This window comes from Acomys russatus, chromosome 17 (assembly GCF_903995435.1).
Source record: "Acomys russatus chromosome 17, mAcoRus1.1, whole genome shotgun sequence".
Taxonomy (NCBI): Eukaryota; Metazoa; Chordata; class Mammalia; order Rodentia; family Muridae; genus Acomys; species Acomys russatus.
In genome coordinates this window covers 5,946,320-5,961,898 of record NC_067153.1, presented here as the reverse complement: position 1 = coordinate 5,961,898, position 15,579 = coordinate 5,946,320, and the positions used below count along the sequence as shown (strand labels likewise).

At 44.5% G+C, this 15,579-nt stretch overlaps 1 protein-coding gene across 1 annotated transcript; it reads right to left on the bottom strand.

The window, feature by feature from the left end:
• Window positions 1-4,634: 4,634 nt before the first annotated feature.
• Cthrc1 (collagen triple helix repeat containing 1) lies at window positions 4,635-14,563 on the bottom strand. The gene is made up of 4 exons (XM_051160536.1): window positions 14,397-14,563; window positions 10,126-10,347; window positions 7,050-7,266; window positions 4,635-5,077 (listed from the first exon to the last, which is right to left on the bottom strand). Exons 1-4 carry the CDS (start codon window positions 14,556-14,558, stop codon window positions 4,935-4,937), a joined length of 744 nt encoding a protein of 247 aa, XP_051016493.1. The 5' UTR covers window positions 14,559-14,563; the 3' UTR covers window positions 4,635-4,934.
• Between the last annotated feature and the right edge of the window lie 1,016 nt (window positions 14,564-15,579).

Genomic DNA, 15,579 nt, shown 5'->3' with positions numbered 1-15,579 from the left:
TTACTCAGGGCCATAACCCATATTAAGAAGGCTGACTCTGGTTTCCAGTCCTGAATCAAAGTTTGTCTGCCATCCCACGATTTCAACAATGGATTTCTATTTTAGCAGAGATTTCAACAATGGATTTCTATTTTAGCAGACCATGAATTCATGAGTATCATCTTGCTAAACCATGTTGGTTGGTATGTTTCAAATGACTGCAGCTGTTGTCTTTATTGATACATCAACTTTGCCGGTAGGAAATGATTCGAGCTGCCCCCCTTGGATCCTCTGATATCTCTTTCACAGTTTCCCAAGGGAAGGTGTACATTTCCTGCCCAAGAGATAAAATCACTTATTCCTCCCAGGATCTTGCTATTGTAGCGATCACAGTCTGAGGATCACTGAGATGGCCATTGTTCCTAGCCTGCGTAGTAAATACAACATGAGTTCTTGCTGACACTCCCAATTCAAGCTTAGAGTTTCATCTCTCTCACACTGACCCTGGCTCGGTGAGTGCTTTCTGATCACCTCAATTCAAAGCAATTACATCTACATTCTTCAACTATGTAATTTTTGTGTATAGCTTATCCTTTCTAAAAAATGATAAGCAGTTTGAGGCCAGAGTATTATGTTTTTACTTTTTGATACATTAAAATTAAAAACTCCTAAAATACTGTTATATTCCTGACATATAACCACCCTTAGCTTCATATCCCTCAAGATACATAACCATGTTATGCATATGCTAAGATTTCATAAATTGCTAAATGAATACTTAAATTTTAGATTTATGTTTAACTTCTCATATGTCAAGTACTGGAAATTTAATCTTCAGTGGCAAAGTCTTCAGCTTAAAAATACTAAAGTTGGAGAGATCAATATGGTGACACTGAGTCTGCACGGTATCTGAACAGCAGGACAGCAGTGAGAGCAGAGGGACCAACCGGACGTGCTGTGGAACCCAAAAACCCAACATCTATGTTTGCCAGGTGAGACTTGAGGAAAACTCACGGGTCCAACCTCAGGTCACCTGGCTAAACCCAAGAAAATCTCTCAGGCTCCTGCTGACTTGGCCTCAGCCTCAGGCCACATGCCTGCTCCCACTCTCTGTGGTACTAGGGCTGCTCAGCTCCAACTGAGACACCTACACTCACTACCATGGACCCTCCTGTGGAGCGGATACCTTCAAGTATGGGGGCGCCAGGTCCAACCTCAGGCTTCCTAACTCAGTGAGCACAGTGTCTGAGCAGTGTGGGAGCACAGTGTCTGAGCAGTGTGGGAAAACAGTGTCTGAGCACAGTGTCTGGGCAGCTGGACTTCATTAGCATTGGGGCAAGAAATCCAGTAGCAGGGCAGCCGACCCAGGACTTCGCCTTGGCAAGAGGAGGGTCTCTGGGCTCCTGAGAAGTCCATTTATATAAACAAACTGAAAGAAAAAACTACATGATCATCTCTTTAGATGCTGAAAAGGGAATTGACAAAATCCAACACCTATTCATGTTAAAAGTCTTGAAGAGATTGGGGATACAAGGCACATACCTAAACATAATAAAGGCAATATACAGCAAGCCTATAGTCAACATCAAACTAAATGGAGAGAAACTTAAATCAATTCCACTGAAATCAGGGACAAGACAAGGCTGTCCACTCTCTCTGTATCTCTTCACTATAGAACTCGAAGTCATAGCTAGAGCAATAAGACAACTAAAGGAGATCAAGGGTTACAAATTGGAAAAGAAGAAGTCAAATTACCACTATTGCCTGGAGGATATGATAGTATATATAAGTGACCCCAAAAATTCTACCAAGAAACTCCTACATCTGATAAACACCTTCAACAAAGTGGCTGGGTACAAAATCAACTTAAAAAAAAAATCAGGCTGGGCGTGCTGGCGCACGAGGGAGGCAGAGGCAGGCAGATTGGTATGAGTTTGAGGCCAGCCTGGTCTACAAAGCAAGTCTAGGACAGCCAAGGCTACACAGAGAAACCCTGTCTTGAAAAAACAAAAAGAAAAATAAATAAATAAATAGAAATAAATCTTAAAAAAATAAGTAGGCCTCCTGTGTACCAAAAACAAACAGGCTGAGAAAGAAATTAGGGAAACAATACCCTTCATAATAGCCACAAAACCCATAAAGTATCTTGGTGTAACTCTAATCAAGCAAGTGAAAGACTTGTACAGAAATAAAACAAAATAAAACTTAAAGTCTCTGAAGAAAGAAATTGAAGAAGATAGAAAGAAGATAGAAAGATCTCCCACACTCACGGACCGTTAGGATTAACATAGTAAAAATACCATCTTACTAAAAGAAATCTACAGATTCAGTGTAATTCCCATCAAAATGCCAACACAATTCTTTACAGACCTTGGGAGAACAATTCACAACTTCATATGGAAAAACAAAAAACCCTGAGACAATCTTGTACAATAAAAGATCTCCTGGGCGAATCTCCATCCCTGATCTCAGGCTGTACTCAAGGGCAAGAGTAATAAAAATTGAATGGTACTGGCATAGAAACAGACTGGTGGATCAATTGAATCTAATTAAAGACTCAGAAATAAACACACACATCCACAGACACTTGACCTGTGACAAAGAAGTCAAAACCATACAATGGAAAAAAGACAGTATCTTCAACAAATGGTGCTGGTCTAATTGGACGTCTATGTGTAGAAAAATTCAAATAAGTCCATATTTTTCACCCTGCACAAAACTAAAGTCCAAATGTATTTAAGAACTCAACATAAAACCAGACACACTAAATCTGTTAGAATGAAAAGCGGGGAAGAGCCTTGAACTCATTGGCATAGGAGACAACTTCCTGAATAGAACACCAATAGCTCAGGCTCTAAAATAAACAATTAATAAATGGAACCCATGTAACCGAAAAGCTTCTGTAAGGCAAAGGACACTGTCAACAGAAGAAAATGACAGCATACAGACTGTGGAAGGATCTTTACCAACCCTACATCCAAAAGAGGGCTAATATCCAAAGTATATAAAGAACTCAAGAAATTAAACACCAACAAATCAAATAATCCAATTTAAAAATGAGGTACAGAGCTAAACATTGAACTCTCAACGGAGGAATATCAAATGGCTAAGAAAAACTTAAAGAAGTGCTGAACGTCCTTAGTCATCAGGGAAATGCAAATCAAACAACTCTGAGACTCTGTCTTAACACCTATCAGAATGGCTAAGATCCAAAATTCAAGTGACAGCACATGCTGGTGAGGATATGGAGAAAAGGGAACACTCCTCCATTGCTGGTGGGAGTGCAAACTTGTACACACACTTTGGAAATCAATCTGGCACTTTATCAGAAAATTGGGAATAGCTTTACCTCAAGACTCATCTATACCACTCCTGGGCATGTACCCGAAAGATGCTCCACCACACAAGGACATTTGCTCAACTTTGTTCATAGCTGTCTTATTTGTAATAGCCAGGATCTGGAAGCAACCTAGATGTCTCTCAACTGAAGACTTGATAAAGAAACTGTGGTACATTTACACAGCGGACTACTACTCAGCTACTAAAAACAAGGAAATCTTGAAATTTGCAGGCAAATAGATAGAACTAGAAAATATCACCCTGAGTGAGGTAACCCAGACCCAGGAAGATATGCAAAGTATGTACTCACTTGTAAGTGGATTTTAGCCACATAATATAGGATAACTACACTACAATACACAGACCTAAGAAGCTAAGTAACAAGGAGGACTTTAGGGAGGATGCTTAATTCTCATTCAGAAGGGCAAATAGAACAGACACTGGAAGCAGTTGAAGAGAAGGAACAGGAAGGGAGCCTATCATAGAGGTCCTCTGAAAGACTCCACCCAGCGGGGGATTGAAGCAGATGCTGAGACTCACAGCTGAACTTTGAGGTGGAGCTCAGGGAGTCTTATGGAAAGGTTGAGGGATAAAAGGACTTGGAAGGGTCAGACGCTCCACAAGGAGACCAACCAATGGAGCCAACAAATCTGGAGGGGTGGGTGCTGCAGAGACTGATGCACCAACCAAGGACCATGCATGGTGAGGACCTAGACCCTCTGCTCAGATGTAGTAGAAGGCAGCACAGTCTTCTTGTGGGTCCCATAATATGGGGAGTAGGGGACACCTTTGACATGGACTCTGGTACCCACTTGTTGGTCACTTCCCATTGGTGGGGCAGCCTTGCCAGGCCACAGGGAAGAAGATCCAGGCAGTCTAGATGAGACTTGATAGGCTGGGGTCGGATGACAGGGGAGGAGGGCTCCCCTTTCTGAGGACTAGGGGAGGTGGGGAGTAGGGATAAGGGAGGGAGGGTGGGACCAAGAGAGGAGGAGGGAGGGGCTACAAAAGGGGTGTAAAGTGAGTAAATTTAAAAAAAAAATTTTTTTTAATTTAAGAAACAATAAAAACCAAATGAAACAAACGAAACACTAAAATTGCCAGGCATGGTGGCACATACCTTCAGTCCCAGCCCTTGGGAGGTATAGACAGGTAGATCTCTGACTTTGAGGCTAGCCTGGTCTACAATGTGAATTTTGGGAAAGCCAGGGCTACACAAACCAACAAGCATACTAAGATTGTTTGGAGCATTTTATTTAACAGATATAAAATAATTCTATACCACTCTTACAAAGACATATCTTTTATATGTATTAAAATGTTGACAGATACTAAGACTGTAACAACATTCCAATATATAGGTTCAAAGATAAGAATCATGAGAAAAGTAATGAATGAAAAAAAAAAAAAAATCCTGAAACCATCTTTGGTTGAAACAAAATGGATAAGGCTGGATTTTAAAGTGTGAAATCACACTTGGGTCTGTCAACATATTTAACTTTGCTTTTTCATTCAGCTGAGTACATAATGTGATTTCTTAAATGTCATTAAAAATGAACCATTCAAAGGCTTGATTCCAAAAATAAACGAGGTAGGGAATGAAAGCCTGAGAGGCTTCACTTTGGTAGTTCTTCGATGATGATGCGAGACACTGAGTTCCACCCAGTCGAAGCGTCTCCTTTGGGGTAATCTGAACAAGTGCCGACCCAGATGGCCACGTCTACCAGCCCAGCGCCGATCCCTTCGCAGAGCCCTTCCACTGTAAAACACAGCCAGACGCAGCTCTTTAGAACACCAGCAAAATCATTCACTCTGCATTTCCTGTAGAAAATCAGGCTACAATTCTGCTTAATGTAAAGCTAATTAAAAATCTAGCACCTGATGGGGATTTTATAATAAAGTTCTCTTTTCCTTAGCTGGCACATGGATGTTTTTGAAGGCATGTACATAAGCTCTATGCTGTCACCTCAACAGGCAGTGTTCTCAAAGCAGAGTGTGTTGGTTACTTACAACTAAAGAACGATTTACCCAAGCGCACAGGAAGCCTACACTTCCAACTGTCAAGACTTCCCAACTCTGGAAGAGACCTGAACCAGACTCTGAATCAAGATGGGCAAGTCTTTTTAAAGAAAGTCCTGTTCAGCATTCATCCCTAAAGCTGATGTTATTTAAATCCAGGATAGGACTTTTATGTGAGTATAAGAAGTTCTAGCTTAGTCTTATACCAGCCCCTCAAGGTGTGAATCTATTTTACAAATTCTTTGTTTTACAAAAAAATTAAATCTACATATGAATGCATGCATCTACTATCTCTCTCTCTCTCTCTCTCTCTCTATCTTTCTATCTATCATCTATTTATCATTTATCTATCTATCTATCTATCTATCTATCTATCTATCTATCTAATGTGTGTATGTAGGTGTGGATACACACATGCCACAGTGCACATGTGAAGATTAGAGGACGGCTTATTACACGGGTTGGTCCCGTCCTTCCATCAGTGGGTCCCGGGGACCAAACACAGGTCATCAGGCTCGGGGTAAGCGCCTTCTGCCTGCTGAACCGTCTCACTGACCCTTTTATAGAATTATTATAATTTTTAAAAGGCCCTCTTGTTTGTTCTGTTTTGTTTTAATGCTGTGTCCTTCGCGTGTCCTCTGGGCACACACAAATCTTGCACTCCACTTTACGGAAGTTCTTCACTTGCATCTAAAGAAGATTTCACAGTTGGTCACTAAGACAGGCAGACAGGCAGACAGGCAGACAAGCAGACAGGCGCGTTGCCTTTGGTGAGCGGAACGAGAAACGAAATGAGTTGGCAAGCTGTTTAGCTTTCCTACTTGGTTGAGATTAATGCGCTCAGGCGCCTGTCAGGTTTCCACCTTAACTGACGTTGATGCAGTCTAGCTGAGGCACCCCCTGACTATGGCATCTGTAAGTCAATTCATGTCAGAATATGGGGACCTGCCACGAGTTCAGACCTCTTCTACAGTTGGGAGAGGTAAGAAGTGAGCCCACAGTCTCTCTAAGTTGTCTGGGCGTCCGTACCACGCTAGCTGACAATGCAGTGCCAGCAATACTCAAGTTGCCCCAAGGTCTTGACACCTTATGCCGTAGAAACCTGTCCACTAAACCGTGAAGCCAACGGACTCCGGACAAGCGTGGGCCTAGCGTCAGCCTCTCAGCAAGGCAAACGCTTAGATGGTGACCTTTCACAATCAAATCCCCACGGACTCAGTTATTCTGGAGGTGCGGCACCCAGGGCAGGTTTGTTTGTTTGTTTGATTGATTTGGATTTTTGTTTTTGTTGTTTTTGCCACCCCCCCCCGCCCCCGAGGTTTCCTAGATGAGCCCATTGTGTAGGCAAGGCTCGGACCAAAGGCACTGCTCCACAGAATTACTTGGCTGTTTCGCCATTTCTAACCCATCATTGACTCTTTCAGTTTGGGGCGCGTCATCACCTCCAGGGTCTTTGTTGTTATTTGTTTTGTTTTGAAGATGTAGGTTCTGGAAACTTACGTCAGAGATTCTGAGTCACTTGGTCAGAGATGGCACCCCATCATTTGCACCCTTTGAAAAAAAGATCTGTAAACAGTTGTGAACTGCCGCCCAGGGTGGAGAGTCACATCTTATGAACCTGCTGGAAGTCTCGTTCCAACAGGCTCTTTCGCTACCCAACGTGACAGTGGACATCAACCAGGCACGTTCTGCAAGGCCACTGTTGTACATACCGGAGGAAGTACGGTGGATATTAATAGTTGAGTTTAATTCAGGGCTTCCTTGGTCCAGATAGATGATGGCTTCAATGGGAAGAGGACCTGAACACTCGGCTCCATTAAATGTAAAATACCAGCGCTGGCAGCACGCATTTCTGCATTTTAGCCGGAGTGAGCCGCTGAACAGAACTCGCAGAGCACTGTTGGAGCGCATCTTTGTAAACGTGCATTCCTGCCACAGCAGAAAGACAGCTGAACGTTTTTCGTTTTAGTTAAATAGCTACTTCGACCACCAAGTTTTGGAGGCCCACCCAGAGCAGTGGCAACGGTCTGAGATTTGGGGGAGGTCTACCGGGCGCCACGGAGCAATAACTCAGAAAGTACCCCATATCTGCTTTTTGTTTTGTTTTGCTTGTTTAACTTAGTCTGTGGTGTGTTGGGAAACACCGCTTAAGCTCCTTTTGCGCATGCGTACATGTACGTCTTAGGAGGCGTCTACAGTAGGTTTCCATGTGGCCTTTTCCAAATGTCTTTACTGTTTGTTCTTCCTTAGGCCCCCTCCCCTCTCCTCCTCTCCCAGGAGCAGGAGATTTATTTATTTATTATTTATACAATGTTCTCCTGTACGTAACAACTGCAGGCCAGCAGGGGCACCCTTCCCCTTCCATAATTCCCATTTCCTCCTCCATTCCACCTGCAGTCCTACCCGCTCCCCTTGAGCCCCATGGCCCCTTACTAGCTTTATGACCTCTCTGAAGTTATAAATTTAAACGTGCTCATCTGAAGATTCAAAGGTAGCATCCGTACAGGAGAAAGAGCATGCAGCGTGTGTCTGTCCGGCTCTGGGGGTCCTCAGTCAGAATGATTGCTTTCAGCCCCCACCCATTTACCTGTGAATTTCACATTTTCATTTTTCTTTACAGCTGAATAATATTCCCTATCACTGATGGGACTACATACTTAAGTCATAGGACATGGATAGCTAAAGCTGTCAGTGGCATGGAAGATTCATCCCTCCTGGCTGGCTTTCAGAGTGCTGGAGGGCTCGATGCATGCTGCGGGGGAGAAAAGTCATGACCTATGGTAACAGTGGGTCCACTGCTGCGGTAATGGCACACATGTTAGGGGGGGTTACCAACTACTTAATGATGAGTTAAAATCCAGCTCTACACGATGGAGCTCATGCCTTCTTTACTTAACTGGACCCCAAATCCATATCTGGCTAGCTAGCTCATAAGGCCCTAGGGGAGAAACTAATATTATTATTCTGCTAAAAGGACACAGTAATAAACTGAGTCCTAAGGGTTTTTTTTTTTTTAATCTACTCATAAATTAGTACATCTCTTCAACCTCATCAGAGAATCTCCCCTTTGCAGTAGATGGAAATTAACACAGAGGCCCACATCTGGTCAATGTTCAGAGAATAAGAGGCAGCAGACATCTTCAGTGAAACAGAGTTTGCCAGACATGACAGGACCATGGCACACATGAACTCAGACCAGGTTACATGTGCAAGGCGTGTACAAAATCAGTCTAACCAAAACTCCCAGCATGCATAGGGCGGAGCTCATGCAGCCTCGCCCCTAGCTAGCGAATGTTGGCTATGACACTGTGGAACTGGCACCTAGCTAGGGTGACTGATGGTGCCTGAGAGGAAGGCAGCTAAATGGGCTTAGTGGAGTTTTATTTATTTATTTATTTTTAATTTTTGTTTATTAATTATGTATACAGTGTTTTTTCTGTCTGCATTTATACCTGAAGGCCAGAAGAGGGCACCAGGTCTCATTACAGATGGTTGTGCACCACCATGTGGCTTCTGGGAATTGAACTCATGACCTTTGGAAGAGCAGCCAGTGCTCTTAACCTCTGAGCCACCTCTCCAGCCCCCTTAGTGGAGTTTTAAAACAAGAACACGAAGTGTCAGATGTTTAAATAACAGGCAACATTCAAATAAAATAATTTCTATTAAAAACAACAAAACAAATATAGTGGCTAGAGAGATGGCTCAGAGGTTAAGAGCACTTGCTGATCTTCCAGAGGTCCTGAGTTCAATTCCCAGCAACCACATGGTGGCTCACAACCATTTATAATGAGATCTAGTGCCCCTTTCTGGCCTGCAATTGTTACAGGCAGGAGAACATTGTATACATAATAAATAAATACATCTTTAATATATATATATATATATATATATATATATATATATATATATATCTCACATAAGAAGGAGAAAGATCTCTGTCACCAAAACTGTGGTACTTAGATGAAAAGCCTGTCATACAAAATCAAGACATTCTTGAACTTTTAAAATAGAGCAGAAAAGGTTGATATAAAAACCGTGGATGCATAAAACCTTAGATTTTATGACAATGAACTGTTTTCCCGGCGATGAGCAGAATCTTGAAGCACTAAATTACATCTCGGGAGGAAGGAACAGAGTTGGTCATCAAACAAAGACTTGCCAATTGCACTTGATCCAGCGCAGGGCCTTAACCATCCAGGGTACACCACTCCACCACTCAGCTATATCCCGGTGGGTCAAAGGTCAAAGGTCAAAGCACTGTCACTAAATCACTCAGTCAGTGACTGGATCATCCATCAAAATGCCTGGCCGGACATGCTATTTTGAGTGCCTCTCCTTGCACAAATGCTACGGAATCACCATAATGATTATTCTAAATCGATTTCAATTCCCTTCACTTAAAAAGCAGTTTTGAGCCGAGCTTGAGAATAAAGAACAAATGGGCTTCGGCTAACATGGATCGCAGCCACATGGCAATTTTTAGAACCATCTTCCACGTTTAGGTCTGGAGCTACAGCAGGAGGTGTTACAGTAATTTAAATTTATTTCATGATAGGATTAGAATGCCTGTCACTGTCTCTATACCTTCCTTTTGCATTTGCCTTAAAACTGTTATCAAATTTTTCCGTTAATTTTAAGTGAAAAGCCACACATCACCTATTCTCAATCTCTTTATTTAGGGTCCTTTGGTTTTAACAAAAATAAAATAAAATAAAATAAAATTTGCACCGACTTATAAAAAACTCTCACATTTTGCTTCAACTTTAACATAAATCGGACTTTACTTACCGCAATTTTCCCAAGGTCTATGCCGTAATTCAATGAGTTCCATGAACACTGCTTGTAGTTCGGGGTCCAGGACTCCTCAAAGCTTTCCCTTATGCACTCCCCCTTTTCTCCTTTGAATCCGTCCCGGCCTGGGATTCCAGGTGTACCAGGAATGCCATTGGCCCCAGGGCTCCCGTCGCGACCAGGAACCCCGGCTGGTCCTTGCAGGCACATTCCATTGTACTACAGTGCCAAGGGGGGGGGGGAGGAAAAAGGCGTGGTGACTCAAGATGCAAACCAGGGATGTACCTCAGTGGCAGCGCTCTTGCCTAGCACGCACAGGGCTCAAGGTTTGATCCCAGTACAAAATAAGTACATAAGGAAATACCCTTATGAACACATAAACAATACGTAAGAGTCAATGATTTCAGTGGCATTTATTTATTTATTTATTTAGTTAGTTAGTTAGTTAGTTTTTCAAGACAGGGTTTCTCTGTGTAGCCCTAGCTGTCCTGGACTCACTTTGTAGACCAGGCTGACCTCGAACCCCCAGAGATCTGCCTGCCTCTGCCTCCCAGGGTGCTGGGGTTACAGGCGTGCGTCACCATGACCGACTGCATTTATTTTGAATCTGTCAAGAGCCTCTTTGAACCGCCTTATCCATGTTCCCATTGGGTACTAGGGAGAACTCATTTTAAGCTTATTTAGAAAACATCGTCACCTCTTCATATTTTTTTTATTGCACAAACTTATACAAGTCAAACAGAAAAATGTTTTCATTTTTCTTTTCTACTTCCGATTATATACAATTTTAACTAGCTATATTGCAAGGTACACATTGTTTGATTTTTATAATTTAAAATTTGTTATTATTATTTTATGAGTACGGTAGCAGGCCGGGCCTGTGCAGGCTAGAAAAGTGATCAAATTCCTCACAACTAGAGTTACAGACTGCTGTGAGCTGCCCTGTGGTGCTGGGAACTGAATCCAGGCCCTCTGGAAGAGCAGCCAGTGCTCTTAACTGCTGAACATTTCTCCAGACCCTGATATTCTATGTTTGTCTCTTATAATCTCCCCAATGCCCCTTTTTGTTGTTTTTGTTTGTTTGTTTTTTGGTTTTTGAGACAGGGTTTCTCTGTGTAGCCTTGGCTGTCCTGGACTCACTTTGTAGACCAGGCTGGCCTCGAGTGCTGGGATTAAAGGCGTGCGCCACCATACCTGCTGTTTGTTTTTAGACACAAAGGTTTTCTGTATAATCCTGGCTGTCTTGGAACTCACTCTGTAGACCAGGCTGGCCTGAAACTCACAGAGGTCTGCCTGCCTCTGCCTCCCAAGTGTTGGGATTAAAGGCATTTGCCAACACTGCCTGGCTCACAATCCCATATTTTACCAAAAGTCCCATAAATGCACTTTTACATTACAATACAAATTTTTTTGGAGACAGGGTTTCTCTGTGTAGTCTTGGCTCACTTTGTAGATGTGGCTGGTCCTGAACTCACAAAGATCTGCCTGCCTCTGCCTCCCAAGTGCTGTAATTAAAGGCATGCGCCGCCACCACCACCTGGCCTCTATACAAAATTTTTAACGCTCAGGTTTTTTTGAGCATTTCTATTTTTGTTATAAATATTAATATAATGAAAATACTTATCCATATAGATTTTTCCCTTTGAATGAGTTCTTTAAGATTAATTGCTATGAAATAAAACCTTAGTAGGCAATAATTATCTTGTATTGCAGTATCTCTAAGTTGGACATGCATATGCTCTGCTTCTGATATTTTTAGGCGAAGGAAGATGCACTAGGCAGAACTTACCCAGCCCACTCTGTCTCCCTGAAGAGGAATCTGTGGCCCAGTTTCATGGGACCACCTGTCCTCAACAGGTATGTAACAATTTACCAAGCCATCTGTAAGTACTAGGATTCTCTGTATCATTATTTGTTTGTGCAGGGTATAGAATTTAAATGCATGGATTCTAGAACCATTTTATCTTTACTTTAAATATTAGCCTCACCCTTCTTAGATATGTGATACCAAGCCATTTGTGCAGCATTTCAGTAATATACGTGTTCCTTACTTATAAAATGGGGATAATAATAAACATCCTTCCTTGAATGTTAGTGCTGGGTAGCGCATGCCTGTAACCCCTGCTCTGGGGGAAACAGAGGCAGGAGGGTCCAGAGTGCAGAATCCTCCCGACACAGCAAGTCAGAGGCCAGCCTGGGATATATGAGACCACCTCTCTCTCTCTCTCTCTCTCTCTCTCTCTCTCTCTCACACACACACACACACACACACACACACACACACGCATAGTGCAGCATGGGTTTTAGGCAAGTGCTCTACCATTGACCTACAAGGGTGATTGATATTTTAGCTTCATCTGTCAATTCCTGTGCCTACCCTTGAATTGGTTTACATGGAAAGAGGAGTGCCATTAGTTAGATCTTTCAAAACACAAGGCATTCCAATTACATTTTTTTACCTTAACATTTCACTTATTTACACAAATTTCTCTAGTATTATCTGATATTTTAAATTTTCTCTCAGGCAAGATGCTACATAAAATAAGCATGTCTGGTAGCCCCAATAGATATTTAGACTCATCAGTGAAAGCCTGGAATGGAGGCTCAACTTCCCTCTCCCAGCTCGCCATTTCTTTTACTGGCCAGCAGGGGGCAGAACTTAGTGGAAGTCTGAAAGGACTGCTTTGAAAGCGCCCATACAAAGAAGTTGCTTTATAGAGCCTGTAGAAACCTTCCTAATGACTGTGTGGACTCTTTCTGTCACCAAGATCAAATCCAATCTACAGGATGCACCTGAGCCTGGCTGCACAGTATGCTTTTCCAAGTTGGGTTAGAGCTGTGGGAAACCACAGGTACTGTAAAATCCTTAGAGGAGGAGAATACTAGCTTTATGGGGAACTTATACGGAAAGGGACTGGTTTACGTATCTTAACTGCACACTCATAAAATGCAAACTGCACATGAGCCACATTCATGTGGAGCAATTTTTTTTTTTAACAACTTAGGTACTTAAAATAGAATCTTAGCTCCAACACAGTGTGCTTCTGTGCGGCAAAATTATATATCAAAGCAGAAAACAGCAACAAAAACAAACAAACAAGCAAACAAAAAACCCACCACCGCTGTATGAAACAACAGGGATCCCCCCCCCCCCCGTCCCCCGTGCTTTTGAATCCAGTTTAGAACGATCTGTCAGGAAGCTTGGTTTATTAGCTCAGCTTAAGAAATTCAAAATCTAAAAAATAAAAATAAATAAACACCCCCTGTCAATTCTGTATCACAATGCCTGACAACCGTATGGGCTGGTTTAAGGACTGAAGTCTGGAGTTTATGATGTGCCAAGGACTACAGACCCATAACGGCTGGCTCTTGCACGGGACAGAAAAACTCTCTCTGCTCTCCACTAGGTTTGTTGACTTTTAGAGGGAAGGGCTTTATGTAAACAGACTTTCCCGCAGAGTAGCCCCTCGGAAAGCGCTTGGGATATTTGCTTTCCTGGAAAAGCCCTGTCTTTCCCTCTAGCTCGGCTACAGTGTTCCTGGCTGGGAGTCACAGGGTGAAGACCAGACTACGCGTCTGCGTTAAACACAACAGGCAGAATGGGGTCCTCTTGGGGCCCTTTCATTTCCCCTTCCAGCTTCTGAACCATTCGTGGCCGGAGCTGCGGTCCTCCAAGGAGTAAATTGTAGTTCATACTCCCGAGGAAGAGGACCCAAAGTGACTCATCATCTTCAAGTTACAAGAAACTGGACACGTGCTTTGTGGGGGTGTTAGTCGCTCCTCAAAGGCAGACGTGGCCACCAGTCCCAACAAAGGACACGTAGCACAGCCTTGGCCCAGGCCCAGGAGACCAGCTGGCCTAGGGTCTTCCTTCAGGCCTGCCTTTGAAACCAACCAAGTGGCTCAGTCTACTCCAGGTGCAGCCACAACGTTGCCCATTTCTCACAAAGGTGCCTTTCCCTGAGACCAGAAGTTACCGGGAGACTGCACCGACTTAGAACATCCCACCTGACTCACACCGCTTTGGTGCAATTTCCTGTGGCTTCGAGACTCCTCTTCAGGCATGTCCCAGATCCTTTCCCCACACATAGACTCAGTCAAGCAGGACACAGAGCCACTCAAGATACATAGCACCCTCGCTCTCCTACCCGCACCCCTACGGTCAGCACCACCAACAGCTGTATTGATGCCCTCCCTGTGCGTGCGTGCGTGCGTGCATGGGTCCTCTCCTCCAGCACTCGGGGCAGGACCGACTCTCTCAGACTCACCAGGTCTACCACCTCTCTCTGCCGGATCAGCGCTTTTTGCTTCACCTTGGCGTTCTCAGAGGCGCTGGACGGCGCGGGTAACTGCAGCAGCAGCAGCAGCAGCCCAAGGAAGAGGAGGCCGAGTAGCAGCTGCAGGGAGGCGGTGCGGCCTTGGGGGTGCATGGTGCGCGGTGGCTGTGAACAGGAGGTGGGGGGGGGGCGGGTCGGCAGGAGCCTGGCCCTGGTCAGTGTCTGGCCCAGCTCCGCAGCCAGCTGCATCAATGCGCCTTTCACTGAGCGCCGCCCTCCCTTCTTGCCTCCCGCCCCCTGGACACCCGGAGCTTGCATACTGTAATAGGCCAGGGTCCCGGGCTCTAGCCCGCCCCTCCTCCGCAGCTCCGCCCGTCCAGACCCTCGCGGGGTGAAGAGCTGGTCTGCTCTGCGGAGACCAGACTGGGTGACTGTGGTCAGGAACAACAGGTGAAGAGGGACGGAGACTGCACCTCCTGAGAGCTTCTTCGAGGCACGTGTCTTACTTAACTCGGGTCCAGGAATCACTTTCGGGTTCTTTCCTTCCTAGCAAAGGGGTATTAGCGGAGAGAGGCATATTATAACAGCCTTTAAGAGTCCTATGACCCAAGTGATTGATAATCTTTGACTGTTATGCCCCTTCTAAGCTCCTAGATGCAAAGCCGGTCACGTGGCCTCTTGGCAATCCTGTGGGGGGGGGGGGGAAACGATGCTGCCTGGCGGCTCCAATGAGGCTCATGGAAAAGATTCACTTTCGAGTGCTCACTTCACAGTAGATTGGTCTATTTTTAAAAGCTCCACCAGAATTCCAATCAGGGAAGCAGCCCCCCAACTCCACCGGGGACTCCCTGACAGCTAGGCGACCTCCAGGTGCTCAGCTCTACTTCCATTCCTCCAGGTCCAGTCCCCAGCTCTGCCTCAGAACACCTGCCGCAGCCTCCCACCACCTTCTTGTCGCTGGTGGATCCCACAGACCTTTCCCTCCTAACTTCCCTTCCTTCATTCATATCCTAGTCCTGCACCCCCGGCCCCGCCCCCAACCCGTGAACTCCCGCACACACTCCCTGGGGACCCATAAGCCACAGTGGGCACTAAAACAAATAGGCTAACAGTCACCTCCCTCTCTACTCCGCTAAATTGAACCCCTCAGTTTGATCCTCGGGCTGCAGCCTCC

What these genes read in the sequence shown, in the direction of transcription:
- Cthrc1 (XM_051160536.1), bottom strand. Translation starts at nt 14,558, where the DNA reads ATGCACCCCCAAGGCCGCACCGCCTCCCTGCAGCTGCTACTCGGCCTC. An exon ending in AGAGAGAGGTGGTAGACCTG is followed by an intron (nt 10,348 to 14,396) that starts GTGAGTCTGAGA and finishes TTGGCACTGTAG; the next exon opens with TACAATGGAATGTGCCTGCA. An exon ending in TATCCACCGTACTTCCTCCG is followed by an intron (nt 5,078 to 7,049) that starts GTATGTACAACA and finishes TGTGTTTTACAG; the next exon opens with TGGAAGGGCTCTGCGAAGGG.